Source organism: Chamaea fasciata, unplaced genomic scaffold (assembly GCF_029207755.1).
Source record: "Chamaea fasciata isolate MVZ Bird 193981 ecotype frontalis unplaced genomic scaffold, bChaFas1.0.hap1 SCAF_6, whole genome shotgun sequence".
NCBI lineage: Eukaryota > Metazoa > Chordata > Aves > Passeriformes > Sylviidae > Chamaea > Chamaea fasciata.
Genome location: NW_027094091.1, coordinates 21,682,148 through 21,705,509, shown reverse-complemented (window position 1 = coordinate 21,705,509; position 23,362 = coordinate 21,682,148). Strand labels below are relative to the sequence as shown.

General features: G+C 35.1%; 1 protein-coding gene across 3 annotated transcripts in view; it reads left to right on the top strand.

The window, feature by feature from the left end:
* ARAP2 (ArfGAP with RhoGAP domain, ankyrin repeat and PH domain 2) overlaps positions 1–23,362 on the top strand; it is a 119,604-nt gene that overhangs the window by 4,250 nt on the left and 91,992 nt on the right. For all 3 annotated transcript variants that reach the window (XM_066185588.1, XM_066185587.1, XM_066185589.1), the window contains 6 exons: positions 1,423–2,457; positions 8,525–8,595; positions 9,545–9,624; positions 14,212–14,294; positions 15,096–15,446; positions 18,480–18,549. In XM_066185588.1, the coding sequence (XP_066041685.1) occupies positions 1,541–2,457; positions 8,525–8,595; positions 9,545–9,624; positions 14,212–14,294; positions 15,096–15,446; positions 18,480–18,549 (1,572 nt within the window). In that variant the 5' untranslated portion in view covers positions 1,423–1,540. The remainder of the gene's footprint in view (positions 1–1,422; positions 2,458–8,524; positions 8,596–9,544; positions 9,625–14,211; positions 14,295–15,095; positions 15,447–18,479; positions 18,550–23,362) is intronic.

Here is a 23,362-nt window from a genome sequence, read left to right as displayed (position 1 = left end):
ATTTAATAATTTATTTCATAATCATAATAAAGTACAGTTGCCAATAGCAGTGATACAGCTGTTCTTCATACAGTATATTATTTTAAATTTAGATTTTTCTGTATGTGGCTTTGGTAATGAGGAGGGGCATAAATATTTATTTATTACTACCTTTCTGAATAATGACTTAGATATTCGAAAGACATTGGAGGAATCTCATAGGAAGAGGGTTTATCCTTTGTTTAGGAATTGATACAGTAAAAATGTAAGCAATGTTTTAAGCTTCAATTCTAGATCATAAGTACTGCATTTTTGTCAAGAAATACTTTGAAGAATTAGGTATCACTGCAGACAAATTCTGGGCAAAAGATTTCTACTCTTTCTAAATGCTACTTAAACCTTAATGGTCTTCCACTGAAGCTGGTCTTCCTTTTCCAGGCTCCTTAAGGCTAGTAGCAGCATGCCAGGACAGCTGCTACAGTCATCAGGTTTCCCTAAGGCCAAATTACTCCTTATACAGAAAGAGAGAGGTGAAAAAAAACTGTTGAGTATTGCTTATCTTAACCCTTCTTTGAAGAAACAGGATTTCAGGCTGTTTCAAACACCTTCGGAACAATATCATCTGGATTTTGTAAATTGTGAATTTAGATATGCCCCTGAAAGAACGAATAACTCAAATACATGAAATTTGGAGTGTAAGAGCTGAGTTGGAAAATACTAAGGAAGAACTCATGGACAGCCAGAACTTGCCTATGTGGTCATGCCTTTTCTCTTTATAGTCAAGGGAAAACTGCGTCCGTGTCAGAGCTGAGATGCTGGTGGTTACCTCTTTCCTGTGTTCCTACAGGACAGTTTGTTTGAAGGGCTGGATCTACTGTTGCAAATCACGTTATTGAGGATAGTACTCGTTCAGTTGGATTCTCACTTGAAGAGGTCTTGAATACACAGTTCAGATAGAATGCTCAAGACAGTCTTTTTTCCTTTGTTCCATTGCAGGTGTGTGTCAATGCTAAAAGGATTTTGAGATTGGAAGATAAGAGAGTAGAACTTCCATAATTGATTGGTGCTAGTGTGGAAATAGGAAAGCTTTAAGTTCCTGTTGCGGTCTTGGACAACTTTTTCTCTCCCTGATACCCAAGTACTGTGTGATAAGAGTGTGTGTGTAGATAAGTGGTTCACGTCTTAACTGTTCATCTTAGTGTTTAACTACTAGGAATATGTGTTTTAAGTCTGTATTACTTGTGCTGAGACTTTGATTCTGCTATTTTTTAAATATAGGCTAAGATAAAAGGATGGGTTTACCATTGTTAAATTATTGTATACAAAAAATTAAATACATTATTGTAAGTGAAAGGGAGTCTTTCGCAATTTTATTCAAGGTAATTGTGAGGTTCAGGTGAGAATTTTTTTTAAATGTCCTTTTTCTCTTCCATATGTTTGCAGTCTTTAAAAAAAATCAGTTTGAACTGAAGAAACTTGAAGAGGTGTCGTGAGAAAACAGATATTTCCTGCTAGCTGGTGGACACCAAATTCAAGAGAGTTTTCTTGCTAGTGAACATGCATGCAACCTGACTATTTCTACATGACTGTGTGGGACAATATATGGAATGAAGTCATGTCATCCACTGGCAATGGCACTGATATTGAAGCATTTTTGGTCAACATTAACCTTGCACAGTATCTTCCTAACTTTAAAAAATATGGCTATAACACTGTGACAGATTGTGTGGGAATAAATAACAGTGTTCTTCAGCAAATGGGAGTGTTGCCTACAGGGCATCGCAGAAGGATTCTTAAGCAGGTAGACGGTCTTTTGAAAATTCAAGGAAATACTCATTTCTGTGAAAATCTAAAATTCAAAGACTTGAAAAGTTTAGAAGAGAAGCAACATTCATTCTCAGATCAGGAGTCTCCTGTAAGCAATTCGAGTTCAGATGGGACTGGCTTGATACCTGCAACATCATCAGAACAATTTCTTAAAAAATCTTACGTTAATAAGGAAAAGATAGAACTTGCAGAGGAAAACTCAGTGGAGGCAAATGATGATAGCTGTACAAATTTGGATTTTTCCAGTTTATACCATAATTCAGACAGCATACTAAAAGCTGTCAGTCAAGGCAGAAATATCAAGATGAATACTCAGCCAGATGCATCACTGACAGAAGCTGCTGCATACCAAGCTGATGAGCACTTGACTGGCCCTTTGGTGTTTCGTGATCCTCCTTCATTTGTTCGTTCATGCGAGACAAAATGCAAGGAAAACAAACATCAGAGGTTTGCAGATGAGGGTGATTTATCTGATAGTAAACCAGATTCTCCATTCTATAAGTTTAAAGGAGAAATGATAGATAATGACTTATATGATTCCTGTACGCCAAACTGCATGAAAGTATTTCCAAGAGCAAGCCGATCTTTTATCTTAAGGCATCGACCTGTACCAGAAATACCCAAATCAAGTAAAGTTCAAGCTTCATCAAGGTAATTGCTGTTCATTACTAATGAGAAATTACTAGTGTGGTAGAACTTACAGGTTGGGGTTTCTTGATTATTTTTTTCTTTTTTTATGTCTTTTTTTTTTTTCCAGTGTGGATTTTTTTAATATGTGCTCTAAAAACGCTGGATCTGGTATGAATGTTGCCGAATTAATTGAAGAGAAGGATTGAGCTTCAGTGTAATTTAAAAGAAAAAATGAAAGTGTAAAGGGAAATTTTAGAACAGTGTGTCCTTATAACCTCCCCAGTTTTCTCTGCATTTACATGTTAACAAAGAAACAAATCTTTATTGCTTTAGATACAGCTCTTAAAAACAACTATGTAAAGCGTAAGCAAGAACTTCCTTCAAGATGGCTTTTGGGTTAATTTCTGAACTGGTAGTCATTTAATTGTTAACTCTGGAGAATGAAGGCAACCGTTTACTCATGTGCTGGCTTTTGCTGGTGGTCTCATAACAACTAAACCTTAGCTTTTAATGATATTTCTAGTATGAAAATATTTTCGAGACATTCCAGCAGGGGAAAAAAGCAGTGGAAAAAGGAGGAAAAAAAGACTATAGGTGTTGTAGATTTTCAGAGTGTATGGAATCTTTGAATTTCTTTCTAATTATTCTAGTGATGTGACTGTGTATTTTTCTTCCTTCGAATTGGTTGGGTTCGTAATTTGAATCCACAAATTACTGAGTGGCACTTATTTTCTTGAATAAGCATTAGTTATAGCTTGTCTTGGAAAAATACGATAGAATGTTGAGAAAAATATCTTCTGTTGGGACTTAATTCAAGACCTATCTAAATAAAAGTATAGGTGTTTGAATGCTAAAAATAATAGGCACTGAATATGTAGTCAATCACAATACAATGTTACAGTCTGTAAGCAAAAAATATCTCCACACAGGTTAATTTGTAATATTTTAAGTAAGTATTAGTCCTCATGCTGGCTATGTGTCTTAAACAGAAGAAAAATTAATGCAAAGGCATATGCAAACTTTGTTGGTCCAGTCATATCCAAATCATAAGGTTGCATTTATTTTATTTTTAAGAATTTTTTTGAACCACAACCTATGCCTGGAAGGGACACGTCTAAGAATGTTTTGTATTTATCTTCGGTTTTCCATCTGCATATCTCAGCAGTTAGAAACATCATCGAGTTTATACATGCTCTAAATGCAGGGGTTTCCCAGAATTTATAAGTTTTTAAGAAGTCAAAATTAATCTTGTAATACAATTGTTTGAACAGGTGGAGAGGCAAAAATTCTTTGCAACAATTAGAGATTTTTTTTTTGCGTGCCTTAAAAAAACTGCTTCATTGGTGTCTTCTAAATGACAAAAAATTGTGCTCATTGAAGTTGAAGTATACATGTCTATTAGTGAGGACCAGATTTATGTTAACTTTTGTAGAGTGATTATCCATACTTCATTTAAAAAAAACCTATTTATGATGAGACAAAATGGGATTCCTAAACTAAAAGATAATAACTACATACTAAAAGAGTACTCTCATTGTCTTTTGAGAAACAATCATCCAGTTGAGAGAATATGCTGTATTTGTAGTCTTCCCACCACTGGAGTAAATCCTCCAAATCCCAGTCTGCTGGTGATTGATATGTGACTGGGTCACTAACTGCATTGCTCACCATTTTGGTTTGTGAACTCCAGCTTCTTTTCTTGGTCGTTATGCTCCAGTTATAATATATGGAAATCCTGAGGGACCAGTCTGTCTGCTGGAGATCCAGGCTAAACAGGAACTTCACAGCGGACCTTAAACTTGGCAGAAATGTTCTTGATGACTTTTCTGACAACTTTTCATAGGGGCAGAGAACTAATACAGAACTTCAAAATGGCATTGTGCAAACATCTTTAGCCTCAGGAAAGATAGTGTCTTTATCACAGAATTGCATAGGCAAACAGCCTCAACTGACCTTATTGCCAGATGCTGGTTTCATCCTTGTTGCGTTGGATACAGGCTGAGAAATCCTGCTGAAGTCAGAAACCCAGCATTTCCTGCTAGTCATTCATGGATATTAGTCATTAAATTTTGATGCAAGGAATACTTTTCTCATCACCTCCCATATGCTTTTAGCACAAAAAGTTCATACAGTGGGTCTCCTTGTGCCCCATGGTAGGGCTATGACCATGTCATTTATTATTACTAATAATGCACTTACCTCCCTTGCAATTTTGTCTGCTTCTCCATGTCTCACTTCTGCTCCTGGCTCTTGCCTGTAACAAAGCATACTGGCAGTTGATAAGACACTGTAGCATTTTTGAAGTTGAAAATACTTTGGGTTTATTTCTTTTTTGAATTATGGCACTGCATTGGGGGTGCAGATTAAAAAAAAAAAGAAAAAAGTGTCAATTACACAATTTTCTTAATAGTGGAGTTATTGTGCAGGTTTTAGTACTGGTTTTTATTGCTGAGTATTGATGTGTAGTTATACTAAATTATTTTCAGCTAGACTTTTCCTTATCATATCATTTATGAGCTCTCTGTTGTTAGAGAATTAGTAAAGATTGGTCAAAAGGTTTTTAAAACCACAAAGTGAAAAATTGAAGGTTTTTGTAAGAGAAAATAGTGGAGGTATTGCAATGGATGGAACTAACCACTCATGTATCTTTAGGACAAGATGAAAGATAATTAATTTTGAAATAGTTTTAGAAGATTTAGATACTTTGGGTCAACTAGAAGTCCGTGAAATAGTTACCATTGCATCATTCCAGGAAGCAATCTGTTCAAACCAAAAACTGAAGTAGATTTGTAACATGGTAGATCTGATTTTTATACAGAATAATATACAGATAAGATTTCAGACTGATGAATTCTATAATTTTTTAGTTTTTTTCATGTCTCCCATCTTTGTAACTTAGGTTTTGCAGTAGTGGGGTTGTTCTGATTCTTTATTAAGAGAAATAAGAAAAGCTAGACCAAAATTCTGGGCAATGTCCTGCATATGGGGGAGGATATGAATAAATAAAATAGATAATGGTGCTTGGCCCAAGCAGGCACCGTTTGTTTTCTACAGTTGGCAGATCCTATAGTTGGAATTTCTTGCTTGGTGCTGATACCCTTTAGACTCCATTTCTTAATATCCAAGTGGTCAAGATTGTTAATGGGGTGTCAGGATCTCCACCGTGTTCTGCCACACAAAATAAATGTTTTAGAAGAGAGAAGCTGCTCCCTGTCTTTTCCTGTGATAAAGTATCACTATTACTTTACCTTTGCTATGGACCCCAAAGCTTTAACACAGCAAGCTAGTGCTGTTTTGATGTGTTTGCATTTATGGGAGGGTTAGGTCTTGAGATAGAAAACATTGTCTTGAATGAATTTGAAAATGAAAGCCACTTTCATTTAAAACACTCAGCAGATGAATGCCAGTAAAGACTTTGACGCACTGACTGCTTGCACTGACCTCCTTCCCTCACTTTATTTGCAAGGTGACAGGAATATATTGAATAGAACAGCTTGGCGGAAAGTTCGGTGCAAAGTGTTCGCTTTCCAGCCTCTCAGCGTTTAGCAAGACCAGGCAGTGCCTCATCACATCCTTTCATCCTGTTTGTGCATAATACGGGGTGCTAGAGAAGTGCATGCAGCCTGCGCTGCATCCGGTACCTCTTAGTATGTGAAAACAGTTGTAGCAAAGTCAACATTGAGTAACAATTGAAATTATTATTATGTCTTTGAAAAATTGGTGCCCTTTGTGATTGGCAGACTGCTTGCACTAGTCTTCCATTAAAGAGCAAAATAAAAGAATATCATCAACCTTCTCTGAGATACTCAATTTTTGAATAGAAAAAATTCAAGAGAAGAGGTATTCACTTTCTGAAATGGCTAAGGAAAAGTCGTAAATTGATACAAGATTTTTTTCAATTTTTTTTCCTTCAGAACTATTCAGTATTTATCCCTCCTTTAATCCAGGTATTTAATTTGTACAACAACTTTGCTATGTTATTAAACATGGACAAATTATTATCATTTTATAGCTTGCACTGTAGGTTTTTTGTGATGCATAATCTTTCAAGCCGGTATTCAAAGTGAGCTCATTTCATGTATGTTATATCTTGAGGCAGTTTTTAATTTACATAAGTTAGAAATTTGCTTTCCAAAACTGAGAAATAGGTTGTATTTTTGAATGCTGGAAGAAAACTCCTATAGTTTGCTTTTTAGGAGGATTTTGTTCCAGGTATACGTAAATGTAGGTGCGTGATCAAAAAGAATACACAAGTCCTGAAAAGCATATGGATTAAAAAAAAATTTGGGATATTTTGTGCGTGGTTTTTTTTGTTGTTTTTTTTTTTTTTTTTTTTTTTTTTTTTTAAGCTAACTTGTTATTTTTCATTACCTGGTGAAATTATCCATCCACCCTGAAACTAAGCAAATGACTCACTGTTTTACATAAGGAAAGCTTCCATAACTTTAAAAGCCCTTCACATCAAAGCTGTTTATCTGTAAGTCGTAATTTAGTTTACTGCTGCTAATAACCTTCAAAAGATACGAACCGAACAACAAAAAGTCTGATCTGTGTTGAAATACATTAGGTTAAGTTTTGGTTTTTTATAAGCGTATTAAGTTCTTTAAAATTTGGTTTGTACAAAAACATGAAGTTTATTTGCTAATGGAGCTTCAAAAGGTGTAACTACATGAATTTTAGAAAAATGTATGATGAAACAGACTTTTAAAGTATTTGCTGTTTATTTCTTGTAATTATGACTCAGGAGAGTAGGCAATTATATATGGCAGCTAAGCCATAATCAACTTTCACTGGCCAAACTCACCCTGTGTTTTTAAAACCAAGATTTTATGGAATAATCATTGGGGAACTTAGTTTGTGTAACCTGGGTAACATTTGAAATGTCAAGTAACTTTATAAGGTGTAGCTTCTATCTTGGATTTAATCTAATAAAATTTTGGGGCAGATTGGCGTGGAATAAAAATTATGTGAAATAGTAGTTCATGAATGTTCACAAAGAAACATCATTTTGAAGTTAGGAGTAAATCAGGTTGGACTTCCTGGAACAGTAGGTCTAAAATTCTAAATGTAGCTTATTTTAAAAGAAGAAATTTTCTCAATTTATTAAATGGGAAAACAAAAATTATGATATTGGTATTTTCAGTAGAAGATAATTGCCTTTGGCTTTAAAGGATGGAAATGTTAGGAAAACCAATAAGGATCTTACATGGCATTTATCAGTCTCAGAATATTTCATAAGGATGCGTGAGAACCTTTATTAAGAGGAAAATTTGCTAATTATGGTAATGGAGTAATTCAGAGCTTGATTGAAAAGACCTGTAATGCAGACCACTGGAGTAGTGAAGTTGGGTTAGGAATTTTCTAATTCACACATTTTTCTTCCTATGTTTTGATTATAAAGCTGTCTTGGCCTGAAATATTAATAATAACAATAATATTGTACTATACATGATATTACTGAAATACATGGGCCCAGTCCACCACTAATAACTTTTCTGCTGTGCATGGTCGTAGTTTCTTACCCACATATAAAATGTGTAAGGGCTGTCACAGGCATTGCCATTTACCTCTTGGTTTTAAAACTTTGTGAGGGGATATAATTCAGCTTAGGAAAACACAGCTTTACAGCAGTTTTTCTTCAGTGTTTGGGAGTATGTTTTGCTGGATTCTCAGGCTCCTTATGAGTTTTATATAAAAGTAGATTTCCATAACACATCCTTTTTTAAATACAGGCATTGGTAATCATTGTGAAGAAGAAGGGAAGGAACAGGCTGGGGAAAACTCTGGGATCTCCATTTTTCAAGCAGTCCAAATGTTTTTAAGGTCAATTCAGAATAAAAAAACCCTACTAAATCTGGGATGCTAATACCTGCCTGATCTGCTAGGATCAGGCAGGTATTCAGTGTCATAAGGAGAGGAAAACATTGTTGTGTGACTCTTAAAAAAAACCAGAAAATTTCCCGAGATTTAAAACCTATTGTTTCTATATTTGTGTATAATTTTAATTGTTTAACTGCTTGAAATGGTTTTGCTTATTTTCTGGGAAATTTCAATTAATGTTTTCTTTCTGTGCTTTGTTTTGTTCAAGTTCCCTTCAGAGAAGAAGAAATATGGACCTTGTAAATATTTCTTGCACTGGGAGGCAAATTTCACAAAACAGTGAGTTAAGCATCGTGATATTTACATTTTGAATATTAAGGAAAAAAAAAACCTTGGACTGGTTGTCTAAAATAAGTATTACTTTCATATTTTAAGAAATATTGGGCATCTCAAAGGTCTAGAAGAATTGATTTATGTGATAGCAGAGTAATCACTTCTGCATTTTTATTTGTTTTTTTATTCTGACCAAATAAAGTAAAAAATAGATAATCTAGTATTTAAGCCCCATTTATTTTAATATACTTTTTTTAGACTAGTGTGTTAATTTTCTAATAGCAGAGAGAGTTTTTTTTAAGCAGAGTTAACTTCTTGACAGATATAAGGAGTGTATTTCTGCCTAATGCTGCTAATTTGTTTATAAGTGCTCGTAGCTCCAGGAAACAACAGGAAATTTATTGTATTAAATAGTTTACTGAAGCATTTAGAAGTCTTGTGCAGTCAGCTGGAAACTTCTTTCACATTCAAAAATATGTCTTGTTTGAAGTTATGTATATTTATTTCAAGCAAATACTCTTTGACAAAATGAAGATTGTGCACAAAAGGGTTGCGTGGTGGTTTATTTTTGGTATTTTATTAAAGCCAGAATAAAGAACACTTTGGAGCTATTGCTTCCTAGACTAGACAACTGAAGGTTTTTTTATTTTAACTTGATGTAGGGTAGGAAAGAAGAAAATGCCTGTATGCAAGTTATATTCAAATTATGTAATAATAGTGATAGTGTCTGTGGTGAAAAGAAAGTATCTGGAGTTCACTTAGAAATAGGACATTGTTTCTTGTTCCTCAAAGCTTTCTTTGGGAAGAACAGAGAAATTAAAAGCTGAAAAATCTGTCCCTTGTTGATTTTATTATGACCTTAGCAGAGCATTTGTGACTCACAGTAGAGCACCGTGTGATTGTATTTATTTATTTATTTATTTATTTATGTATTAATTTATTTATTTGCTTTAAGATACTTCCACGGAAGAAAAGCCACCCATTATCTCTCCATATGGGGAAACCTTTATTTGTGACAACGCTAAAAATGCTAAAGTAAGTTGAGAAGCCTGAATGTATGTAGTCTGTCTTCACTTTGGTCTTCAATCTGGGTATTTCATACTGGCCTTAATTCTTCTTTTTTATTTTGTGCTTATTTAGTTGCAAGTACTTTTTCTGTCTTTTTAGGTATATGCAAAGGATGTATGACATATCTGTATGGGGACTAATGACTTCTGTTGATCCCGGGAGACACATTGTATGTTCAATAGTACTAGGAAGCTGTGGTGTGGTGTTGGTTATTTATTTTTTTTTTTTTCTTTTTTTAATCCAACATAGCACAGGTAACTGATTCTTTTTTTTTAAAACCCCATTGGCAAGAACTCCTGTATTTATGCTCTCATGCACAACCCTTTGTGCATTATTGAAGCTAAGCTGTTGAGATTTGAAACAGTTAGAATTTTTTATGAAGGGTAAAAGTGGTTTTTTTCCCATCTGGGAATTGCAGATCCAAGTCTGGGCATCTCTGCACAGACTTCTGTATATCCTGTGAAAGCACCTTGCACGTTAGGTTAGGTGATATTGATGGTCACGTTTGGCCATACCCTTTTTCAATTCCTGTATATGAAAGTTCTCAAGAATTTTTAGTTCTTGCATGATATTTTTCATGCATCTCCTAAACTTGCTGTATACCCAGAAAGTCACTTTTCTTTTAGGATTCTCTGAAGTAAGCTTTTTTGTTGGGGTCAGTAGTTCATGGTTTGAGTGCCACAGATGACATGTGGACAGACTTCTGAATCACTTGGAGGGAATTATGGGATGTAAGTTAGCTTAGTGAGGCATCTGCCAAATGCCATGAATTTCCAGCCCCTGCTTCTGTCTCAGTAGAATTTTAAAAGTTTAAGCTGATTTTCTAGAAGTTTCCTAGCCCTCTTGTTATTTCTTAGCATTATTCTGTACATTTCATTGAAATGGTTGCTTGTGAAAAAGCATACAAAAGGTTGTCAGGACTCTTTCTTATCTTAAAAAGGCACAAAGTACAAAAAACCCCATGCTGTTAAACTGGATTAACTGCTTGAAACTAAATTGTTATTTTACTGGTTGTCGTGAAGAATCATGATTAATGTGGTATATTATAACATCCTTTTCCTGATCCGTATATGTGAACAGTTTCTTGCTTTATCACGTGTCTGTTGGGAACTTCATAGGTGATTTTAATTCCATTAGCACTTAATTGTGGACAACGATCATAAAGAACTATAAAACAAACATCTTGAGATACATTTCACTTTCAGATTTTTTTCAGCAGGAGGAAATATCCTAGGAGCAAATAAGAATATTTAGATAACAATGTAAAGTATCTGAGATTTTAGAGCCTGATGCTGCTACTTCATGTTAAGTCACAGGAGTATAGTTTGTCCATATAGAATAAAAGGTGTCGAGTTGTTATACTTACTGACTGAAATTTGTTCTAAGGGCTTGTAAGTTAGCCATCACCCTTCTTTCTGGTTCACTGGTGTAAAGAAAAAGCTTCTGTAGGCTTTTATGAAGGGAGTGCCTGTAGAAATAGGTAATGAGTCACTGCAGACTGGAAGTAAGTGAGCATGAGTGAAGAGGGCAATGAAGGTTATGAAAAAAAATGCCTTTGATTTGGGTCAGGAAAAAAATAAGTAGAAAGAGAAACCTCTAAAGGGCAACCTGAAGAAGGAACTGTTTTTTATAATATTGATTTAAAAATAACACAAATAATCCAAATGTTTTAGAGATGTTTTATTGTTGTGTCTAACTAAAAGAGTCAAGTATATTAGAATTCCTTCAGAGGAAGACTGAATTCTCATGAGTGAAATCCTGGCTTTATTTCTTGCTGTAGACAGACTAAATCAAACACGCAATCTGAGCTCAGTAAATCGTGTGGGCTCCTGAGCACTGGGATACTGTTGAGGGTTGGCCTCATTGCAAGTATTACCATTTTAACATGAGAAGCCTTGATATTTTAAAAGGAGGAATTTATCATCATGGACCCATTACAAAGTTGTATTGCCAGACCATGATTCAAAAATCAACCTGAGAACTGCGTGACATTACCTTTCATTGGAGACTTAGGTGGTGTCTCCTGAGGAAGATGCCTCTCCTCAATGGCGTTGAATCTTCATTTAATGTAGACTCAGTTCTGATACCCTTCCTGCAGTCTGTGTTTTAGCTTTCAGGCTTCCTGTCTCGCTCTTGAAATCAGAAAGTCTACTTGTCAGAAAAAGCAAAAACCAGAAGTGTATCTGCATTACTTCCTGATTAAAAGTAGAAGGTTTTTTATACAGGCCTGAGAGTAGGCAGTTTCATCTGTCTGGGGTCCAGAAGCTGTATTTCTTCCTTAATTAAGAACAGTACCTATATAGAAGAAATACTTTTCTCTATAATGGTGTCTTCATGAGAAAATGCTGGTCTCTTTGTATAATACCTCAGAGACTTGCAGGAGGTGAGAATTTTGTCTTGTATTGAGCCCGAGTGTCTTCTAGGGTATTTCTGTAAACAGGACAATGCAAATGCTTGTGTTTTAATTTGTTTGAAATAGATTTTTGTGAGCAAAACCAACTTCCTTTACCCACAACTGGTCTTCATTTGTGGACTTTTACATTTTAAATTCTACTGACAGTAGAAATGCATTTCTTAGTTATTGCTTGGAAGATATTTGGCTCTCTGAATTAACTGACTCAGATACTGAAGATTATGACATGAGAACAAGCAGGCCATCAAACTGTTATTTTAGTGGTTCATAACAGGCAGGAAGAGCTGCTACCATGTAGTTTCCGTGGGTATGGTTTGCAATTGTATCCTGATAAACAAGTGAAGATAGAGGATACTGACTGTTTTTACTCTGAAGATGTTTCATGCACTGTGATATTAGCCTCTTGACTATTGTGCAGAAGTGTGGCCATTTCCCCTTCTTTGGAGAGATTCCAGGCAATGCAAGTATTTCATAAGCAGTGGATAGACTGCTTTTGAGTTTTCTATTTAATTTGTTTACAAGGTATATTGATGCTGTTTGCTTGGCTTTTTGTAGGGTTTGTTTCGTTGGTGTTATTGATGTGTGGGGGAGTTCACATTGTTGGTTTGTTGCTCTTTTTTTCTTTTTCTTTTTTTTTTTGGCCCTTGGTGCTACAGCATATTACTATAATATGTGGGTGGATAGGTTTTGGTGGGTTTTTATTTTTATAATGGGACTGGTTAGCAGAGGAAGGCAGACAGTTCACCTAGATTTATCCTAGCATCAGACAGTGATTTTTGCTTTTTTGCTGCACACTTCCTCTGGTTTGAACTATGTTCTTTTTTTAGTTTTGCCTTTCCGTGTTGCCAAGGTACAGTCCTCAAGTACAAGATTAGGTGCTGCTACTCAGAAAAAAAATTGCAATGTTGTGACAGCTAATCCACTTTATTTCTGCCATTGTTCAGCTTCGTTACGTACACATAAAAGCTTAAAGGAGTTAATTAAAACACTTATATCAGAAAGCAGGAAGATGTTAGTTTTAGGGGTTTTTTTAAAGGAAGAAAGACACACTGAAAAGCTTAGTAGTGCAATGTGATTGTCAGATTAAGTTTAGGAAGTGTGAAATGTAATGTTCATGAGCAGTGTTAACCTTGACATTTTGTACACTGCAAGCAGTTTGTGATAAAGATTTCTAAGCAAAAGTTAAAAGATGAGCATTTCAGGAAGAAGGTCTTGGCAAAATAAAAACAAAAAACCCCAACAAGATATATTCAGTATGGCTGAGTTCAATGTTGCTTTAGGATTTTGAATTTGCCATTACTTTTAGTGTTCCATGACGGCTGTACATTTATTCCAAGAAGAAATATTGTTATGAAAGATAGGCTAGCAGTGACAAATCCTAAATGGTACTTAAACTGCATGTAACATGTGGCTCTTGAGCTCAAAAAACATTCAGTTGTTGTGGTTTAACCCCAGCTGGTAAATAGAACACACGTGCTTTCTCACTCCCACTGCAGTGAGGAGAACTGGAAAACAAGTGACCTCCTAGATGGTGGAATAAGACCATTTAATAATTATAACAAAGAAAATATAATAATAATGCTAATGCTGATAGTAACTCTAGTAGAAAGGAGAGAGAATGATGCTCTGTGGTATGGAATATCCCTTTGGCCAGTTTGGGCAGCAGTCCTGGCCATGCACCCTCCTGGCTTCCTGAACATGTGCTCGCTGGCAGAGCATGGGAAACTAAATAGCAAGTCCTTGACTTAGAGTAAGCTGTACCCAGCAACATCAGTGTGTTATCAACATTATTCTCATTCTCAAACGCAAAACATAGCTCTGTAACAGCTACTGGGAAGAAAATTAACTATCCCTGCCAAAACCAGGATGTCAGTGGTGCCTCGAGAAAAATCAGAGCAGTGGTATTTCTATACACTGAAATTCTTCATCTGGTTTGTTTGTGTCAGGTGTTTTGGGCCATGCTTAAACATTGAAAATAACATTTCTTTGAATACAAAAATCAGCTTTCAAGTGCATGTTTGAAAATGTGGGAAGAAACAGCTTTGCTAGGTAGGCTGTTTGTATGTGTTTATATCTACAGTAATTTAAATATCATTTACTCTTTTAGTACAAATGTTAGTGACAGTATATTTCTTTTCTAGGAACTTCATGGAAATGAATTCCTGGCTTATGAAAATAAATTGGATCTAGGCGCGAATGAAGAATATCCTTCCAAAAGTCTATGGTATTAAATAAGAATTACTGAGAAACTGAAAATGTAAAGAAGAAAATGTTATTTACTGATGTCACAAGTGGATCTCTAGCTCTGAGGGCACAACCATTGACTACATTTTTTGCTTCTGTTTGAGGCTTTACCACTTCCTATGTGAGGCAAATCTGGGCATTATGTCTGTTCTGAGACTGTTTAAACCAGCTTTCAGAATCTCTTGTGGATTTGGAGAGTGTCCCTGTTTTCCCCAGTCAGAATAAGGAAGACCAAGTTCCATTTTTTTATGTCTCATAGCTAACTCTGTCTGAATCCTCTCATAATTTACGTTGTCATTAGAAAAAAACCCCAACCCATCCAAACAAACACAAAACTAAAACACATTTACCACTTCTGTCATGAGACAGAGGGCAGTGGCTTGATGAAGTGGGAGCTGATGTGCTTCTTGGTTATCCAGTCTGCACCAGGCACCTGTTGAGGTGGGAGAGGGAAGAGAGTGGTGATTCTGCAAGTCATCGAAAGTATACAGAAGAGCAAAGCTAGTTTTCTGAGGAAAGAGAGGTTAATATTAAACTCCTGTTCAGGCTTCCAAAAGAGTGTTATTTTGGTATATTCCTGGTGAATGGAGAAAGTAGGATTCAGGATGGTCGTGATTATAAGGTAGATTGTGTTTAGCATGTCTGTGGTTATCACGGTGATTATACAAGCTATAAACATACTTATGATGTATCTTACCAGTATTTGTTCTAATTACTTACTTTATGTATTTGTGCATTGTAGTAATACATTTTAAGAGTAAAATTCACTTTTTCTTTCCAGTTACTTTAATAATCAAAATGAGAAGACAAAAGAATTTCCAAAAAATGAATCCTTGTCTCAGGAAGACCAGTCATTAACACCAGAAGAATCTGAAAGTGAATCTGTATATTCTGTTGTGGAACAACATTCATTGTCTTTAAAGAAAAAGAAAACCAAAACACACTCAGCACCTTGCAGTAAGATACAAAGTGGAGATTCTGATCGCTTGGCCAGTAAACAAATGAATTTTTGGCAATTTGGTGGAGATCAAACTTTGATTGGAAATGAATCAATAGCACCGTATGCTTGCTTTTATGGACCATCAGTAAAGAAGGTTAAAGCAGGATGGCTGGATAAATTATCCCCTCAAGGGTATGGTATTTGCAGTGGTTATTGTGTAATTGTGGCAATGTATGTTTGCGTGAGAGATATTAAGTTTGTATTTAGTCACTGCTTAATATTTGTGGTGGAAGGGGAAAGGGAATTGTTTTCAATGAAAGTGCACTAAGCCTTTTTGAATTTAAAAGTTTTTAGTGATGTTACCTATCCTAAAGTTTCTTTAGGAGATGCACTCAGGAAAAAATATTTTTCCTAAAATCATTGATCACTACTCATGAGCTATAGTGGAAAAATACAGAATGAATTTGTACCAGTATTTCCAGTTGCTGCATTTTTGCTGGTTTTTTTTTGTGGGCCACAAAGTAAGTGAAACAAACTCTGATTCTGAAATACTACTAATTTGGCCATGGATTATAATTTAATAATTAGTGTGACTTGATGCCCTTGTTGCTTTCTGTCTGTTTTACTTGAGCTTTGAGTTTAGAATTTACCTGGGGTGAATTCCTCCTAGTTTAATTTATTTTTGTGCCTGAAATTTGATAGGAGAAATCTGAGCTCAAATCTTAAGATTCCAAATAATGAAAAGGACCACAATAGAAAATGCATTCACTCTGTCACATTTGGAAGTTAGACAACAAGAACAAGAGCAACAAATCTTGTTTGATTTCTGTTATAAGTTTTTTGTTTTATTTTAACTGATTTTAAACTCCAGCTATTGCTAAACTGATTTTCATGAATGAATGATTCATTAGCAGATCTTCCATCATAAATACTTGAGAAACCTGATGAAATTCTTCTAGTTTCCTCCTTTTAAATTGTAGTTTTCAGTTTCTATTTTTTCATATGACTTATGTTCTTATGAATTCTATGAATTCTTTTTTGCATTGAAAGTGGCACAATTTCAATTTATTTTAAGTCTGTTTCTGCTCTTCACTAGGACTTAGCGTCTAGAAATTAAAGCTGTTGTACTTGTTAGTGCTATAATACATCTACTGCACTTCTGTTCAAGCCTTGGTAGATCTGCATTCTTTGTTTTTAGGACTGTATATTGAGCTGTGCTGAAAGGTATTAAAGTGTGTGGCCTTTCTTTTGATTATTTGTCACCATAATAATCCTCAGCAATATTGTCCCATACCAATATTCAGCAATATAATTCAATACATAATTTTTTTTTTTAGTGAGAAATTTGTGGAATTAAATTGTTGTAGAATACAATCTGATTTGAACTCACTGGAAGCAGCTCTTTTGTATAGCAATTTCCATTTTTTTCTTGTTCTTTTCTAGGGAACCTGATTTCATGTTACAACTTTTTTTGGTTTTTTTTTGCATTGGTACAGTGATACATTGTTGAAGACAACAAGATGGAATAATAGGTTTAATAAAACTCTTTTACCATCACAGAATTTCAATGTGCTCAAAACTATTTTCTTTCCTTTTTGAATTGTTTTGAAAGTTTCAGCCACATTTGTGGATTGCCATTATTCATCCTTGCTAAAGAATCAAGGAGTAATTATACTTTTTATTATTATATTTATTTATTTGTTTTCTTTCTTTCCAGAATTATTAGGGTACTGACTTCTTGGAGAGCTGCAGTTGTAACTTCTGTTTTACTTGCAGGATTATTTTTTTTTAACAACACTTTTGGCAGTTAGCTAGCAGAGTGATGAAAACTGTAGTTCTTGGTTCCATCTGGCTTGTCTTGCTCTATTTGAAGGGGTAGAGTTGAGAACAAGCAATGAAAACTTCAAGAAAGTGCCGTGTATGCTGAGAATGTATTATTTAGAAAAGATAATGAATTAACCACAGAATCAGTAGTGGTTAGTACTCAGTGGAACAGTTGCATGGTCATCAGTGTTGATCCAGTGACACTCCACAGCTACATTTCAAGGGCTTTTTCTCAGGGGTGTTTCAGTGAATGATACATTTTTGTTTCTTTTTCTTAAAATACCATTTCTCAAACATCTGAAGAATGAGAAACCCTCAACCAGTTAAAAAGAAGGTTTTTTTTAAACTATTGAAGCACTGTCATGTTTTATTTCATTTCCCATCAACAGAATATTTCTTTCTGTTCTATACCTCCCATTCTCTTTATAAATCTCCAATTTACACCCAGCAGTTTGTGACTCCTTGGGGAAAAGAATACATACTGTTTTCTTAAATTGCTACAAATCATGCAATTAAAGTACGGCCTCTCTTTTTTTTAGGTAATTCACTCTAAATTGTACAGCCATTCACTTTGCCCACATTGTATGTGGTACTTAGGTTCACTCATCCCTGTATAATCTTGAAGTTTATTGACATTTTAATGCAAAATAGATGGTACAATGGTCTTTCCAGGTTATGAATAATGATGATTTATTGTAGTCATATAATACAAGTTAATTAAGCCAAAGCTGCTATTTGATTTAAGTTTTGATAAGCTATCACAGTCTACTAATCCTAAAGCAGAGCATTCATTTAAAAGGAAAGGAAATAATGTTGGGGAAAGATATTAGTGGGGTCTTGTTCTTGCTTAATTAACTTGTTTAATAGATTTTAGAACTGAGACATTTATAGATGATAACTAACAAGCTGTCAACATTTTTAATGAGTGCAATGGACTACTTCAGGTTGATGTAAAAGTATATTTTAAGAAGGTCTTTATAGAGTGTGAGGTAATGGCACACTGAAAGTTTCTCATTAATGATGTCCAGTTGATAACACACATTGAAAATTAAATTTTATGTTGTACTTTTTGGGAGATGTGGTGTGCTGTTATTGATTCATTGGCCAGAAAACAGAGTCTTGGGAAAATGTGTTGACATTGAATGACTGGAGGTATCATAGCCTGTAAACAGAGATGTCCTTGTCATAAGCATGACAGTGAGATGGTCATTTGAGGTTCTCAGCTTTCATTTTTGGAAAATATCTTAATAGAGCTTGTAGCACTTAAAGTTATGCTCTCTGTTCAGAATATTCATTTGAAGAGAAAGCTAAACAAGATTTGACCTTTCTGTAATTTGTGACTGAGACATTCTTAAAACCAGTGTTAGCTGTATATTAATTGTGTTTATTTTTGATTCACAGCAAATGTGTGTTTCAGAAGCGCTGGGTTAAATTTGATGGAGAGAGCATTTCTTATTACAACAATGAAAAGGTAAGGGACATGTTTTGGTCATGTTTGGAACAAAATGCGTCTGTGTAATACACAAGGTACTGTAAAAAATTATTGAATAATTACAAATGAATATTCATCTTAAGTTAATTTTCAATTCTAAAATACTAGGGTGAGATGTAAATAAATATTTTATGGTGTCTTTGTCTTCATGTATTGTTCATCCATTTTTTTCCTAGAAGGGTTTGTATTACTCACCTTTCCAGGTATATATCATCAGATTTTTTTTTTTACTTTAGTGAGAGACTGACGCTGCTGCTGTCTTCAGAACAGAACAGGATCATGCTAAACACTTTTGAGAGATGTTATTTTGATGGTGTTTGCAAAGTGTGTGGTCATGGGAACCTAGCATGCTGGAGATTGTGAGAGAGAAATTAAAAGTAGCATGGAAGACCATTTGAAAGAAAACAACCCAAACCTTTGCACTCATTGAGTCTTTGATTTAAAATGTCTTTTTTCTGTTTGTCTTCTATGAATAATTGCATGTCATGGAACTGAGTTAGGTTTGAGCAGGAGTGTTCAAAAACTGCACAGTACTTCAGTATATATGGCTGTTTTTGTTTCTGTATCTGAGGATTGAATCTTGCTGAAACATTTGTAGACTCATGAGCTGCTTTGATTAAAGTAGTTCACTTCTTTTATGTGATACAAAAATGCATTTGAAGATCATGGTTTTCAATAAAGTGTATATTCCTTGTAATTTTCTTACAATTCTATGTAATTGCCCTTCAGAGCACTACAGAATTCTTTTTCTTTTGCTCTGTAGTTTACTAATTAATTTTTCCTCGTGGATGTAGTGAAGACCCTCTTAGATTTAAAGCGATAGATGATTGTACAATATCCATGTTAAGGGAAGTTGAGGTTCCCTTCCACATGCATATGCATTATTTTAAATGTTGGAAACCATTTCCTGTTGAAGATGCGTATTACATTAGGAAGAAAATACAGTTTGAGGTAAAAGTTCTGATACAGTATGCTGATTGTGGTAAGAGACCTATAGATGCCTTATGATGGGGTGGGGGTGTAAGAATTGAAGTAGGATGAGACTATTTTCTGAGGGGCTGGGGAGCTAAGAACAATCTCAAAAATTTATTTACATTGATATTTGTGCCTACTGATTGCTTGAAACAATCTGGTTTTACTTGCTTGCTTTGCTTTGCTTACAGTAGAAGACATGATTTTGTAGGGGAAGGGAACAGTATAAAATAATGTTTGGATTGCAGTGACAAAAAATGGTACCCCTTTGCAGTATGGATCCCACAGCTTCAGAGGTGCAGAAAAGCAGGGTTAATCATTAAGAAAGGCTTGAAAAAATACAAGCGATGGGATTTGCTTAACACTATCTGTAGCATAATTAGGGAAAGAAATGCTAATAAAGAATTTAAAGTCTTGTATCTGCACTGGGAATTTCTTTTTATTTTCCTTATTCTTTTTGAAAGTCACTGAAAATGTTATTTGGAGGTCAGTTGTGCTGGAATAGCACTTCTTATGCCTCTTTGGCATAAGAGATTCCAGAAGTCTTCTCTTCTGCTGAAATGGATGTTTATTGTATCACGATGCGCAGGAAGCTACCAACTCTGCATCCTGTATTTAAAAGACCTGTGTGGTAGATTAGGCTATCAGCAGCTTGGCAAATACTTGTGTTAAAGCCTTTGTCTCACTTTTCCTGGAATCTGAGTCCAAGCCTCACTCTGGGTATTGAAGGAGATGCTGCTTGGTCTCTGTGTATACAGTTTGACCAAATCTGGGTGTCTGACATGTTAACTTGGTGAGTCACATACATGAAGAAATGTTATATCTGAAAACTGCAAGGTTTGAAGCAAATTCTGGGCACTGAGGATTTGGTGAAACTCAAATTAGCTTCCAGATAGGAGGAAAACATAATTGGGTACCAGTATTTCTTAGTGCCCAATGGGATTGTGCTGAATGAGCAGTGGTGTCACTCAGGAAAATGAGTTTTTGGTGCAGTGGTCTCTGCTGGATCACTCTCTCCACACATCACATATGAGTGATGATATGATATCCATCATATGAGATGGATATCAGCCTTTTTCTGCTGTTGCTTGTGTGTTGTTATCTTGACATTATAAATACTTACTTGCAGACCCCTCAAGACCTGCATGCAGCTTGAGCTCCTTGCAAGTCCTTCCATGTCTCCCTTCCTACCTACATAGCTGGCCATTTTTATGCTTAAGTGAGGAAGTTATTTTAATTTTAGAACTTAATGGCAAGTTCTCCCTGTTCTAATGTGTGTTTGTCTTAGGACATTCCTACACAGACAAGCATGTTATAAAGAAATTATACTTTTGGTTTCATGTATCAATTAAAAGGGGTTCTCAGAAGGAAACCAATCCATCCTTGATATTTTTCTTATTATTACAAGCAGAGAAGGTTAGACTCAGTGGAATGGAACTGCTTATTTTACCCAGAAACACTACCAATATTAAATAGCTCTATTTGTCATTCAAATTAGGAACTAGGGATGAGTGAGGTTCTCAAGAAGGGGAAGTGTACTACATGGCTAATGAAGAGTGAAATAACCAGAGACTATAGAGGGAACACACAGAGAATATTATTCCTCAAAAGGCCCATATGAATTCTTTTTGAATGATTTCAACACCAATTTTATAAATATTTTTCTAACCTTGTTTTGGTTGTGCATCCACTTCTACTTGATAGAGATCTCTTCTTTACTTTGTATCTGCGTACATGAAAAAAAGATTCAGCTTTTAACAAAAAAAGCATCTGACCGAGGGAAGGTTTTGGGTTGAATCTGTGTTGCTCTTGTTTCTGTGTTCCTGGTCCTGAGATAGCTGATGTAATCAGAGCAACATCCCATGTGGCTTTGTCTCAACAAAGTGTGGTTATACTGAAGAGGAAAAGGTAGAATTGGAGATTTTTTTTCAGCTACCCTATATGCACAAGTTTTGTTTCAAATTTCTTCCTACTTTTTGCAGAACTCTGGTGTTTTACCATGCATTTTATAGTAAGGGAAAAACTGCTGGTTATGTTGAAAGTTATTATTTAAAACAGCTTACCATCCCTGACAAATATAGTAGTAATTTAGGAAAAGCATTTCACTCTTCAAGTAGAAAACTTTTTGTTGTGTCACAATACAAGTTAACATTACAAAGAGCAAAATTCACTGCAAAACAGGTGAATCACTGTCATTCTTGAAATAGGTCATAAAGTAAAACCAAAGTAGTCCAATATGGTATTTTCCAGAATCCATTAGCTCATCTCTGGATCACAACTGTTAAGGAATGACATGGTGCTTGATTTGAAAATAAAAGTTTCTGTTGAACTACTGAATATAAAAAAAACCACACCCAAACATTTTGCTTTCCCTGCTAGAAAATTTTTGTTAGAGTATTTTTAGCAGCTCTGAAACTAGTTTACACCACTCAGTAACAGAATAAATAGCTGTGAATTTCTTGGCTGCGTTTGTTTGGGTTTGTTTTCTATATCCTTAAATAATTCACCTAATTTTTAGGCTGGGGTATTTCAAAGAGAGATACTATATCTTGATCTACAAGAGCTTTTTAACAGGCATTATTTTTGCACGTGAAAGAAAAGCTGCTGCACAAGAAAGATAAATTGATAAATTATTATGGTTTAAACTGTTTTTGAAAATATGTGTGCCTGGGAGAACAAAGCTTTAAAAAAGATGATGGGTGATTGTTTAAATAGCTAAGCAAAACTATACTCAGCTTAAGAGGAAATTGACTTTTTTTTGAGCAAATGGAATAAAATAGTTGTAACTTCCAGCAGTCTGTTATTCTCTTGCAGTAGTACCAAATACAGCCAGTAGATGCCTGCAAACACCACAGCATATTTATAACTGAACACCTGCAGAACCAGTATATGTAAAAATTTTGTTCTACCATGGAAAGATCAATAGTAAACTTCATGTCCAACCTCATTAAAAAATGTGTAAAATCACTCTTTTAACAAATATAGCCATAATGGAAATAGCTATGCAATTCTCTCTGTGGTCATTTTGACAGTTCCTTGTGTGTAACTATAGTAACATGCCTGCTTCTGCTGTATTTAAATATTTCTATTTATTTATCCACTAAACTACCTTCACTGATGTGTATTAGTACCTCAAGGTGAAAAAACATTAGTATATTAAACTCAGTAAACAAAAAAATGATCCAGTGTATCCTTCCTGCTTCACATTCACAATGTTCCTCGAGTACTTGTATGAAGTCTGTTATAATAATTTATACTTTGGGAGGGAAGTTCCTACAGCACAATTTCTTTATGAGGAGCTGACTCTTGCACTATTACTGCTTCTGAATCATAAATTTTATCAGTATATCTGGGTTGTCTTGGTCAGAAAATAAATTGATGAAAGCATGGTGGAGACAAGAGCAGCATTAACTCTAGAATCCAGAAATAATGCAGATGTATTTCTGAAGTGCACGTTTCCTTCAGCTTTCCTTCCTGTCAACCCCCACCCCAAACCCTTAAGTTAATTAGGTTAAAAGGTTAGGTGCTTGAAGGAAGTACTTGTAGCTGTTCCGTTTTCCTATCTTGCATTTGTGTTCCATTCAGTTGTCCTAATATCTAGCTGGAAATCTAAAAATATTGGGAAAATTGGTGCTGACCCCAAATTGGTGTGGTTTCACCTGTGCTAGCAACCCTGCCTCACACTCACCCACTCTTCCCTCAGTTAGGATGGAGAGAGAATCAGAAGAATAAACATGAGAACTTGTGGGTTGAGATAGAGAAACTTCAGGATGTAAAGCAAAATCTCTGCACAAGCAAACCAAGGAATTCACACACCACT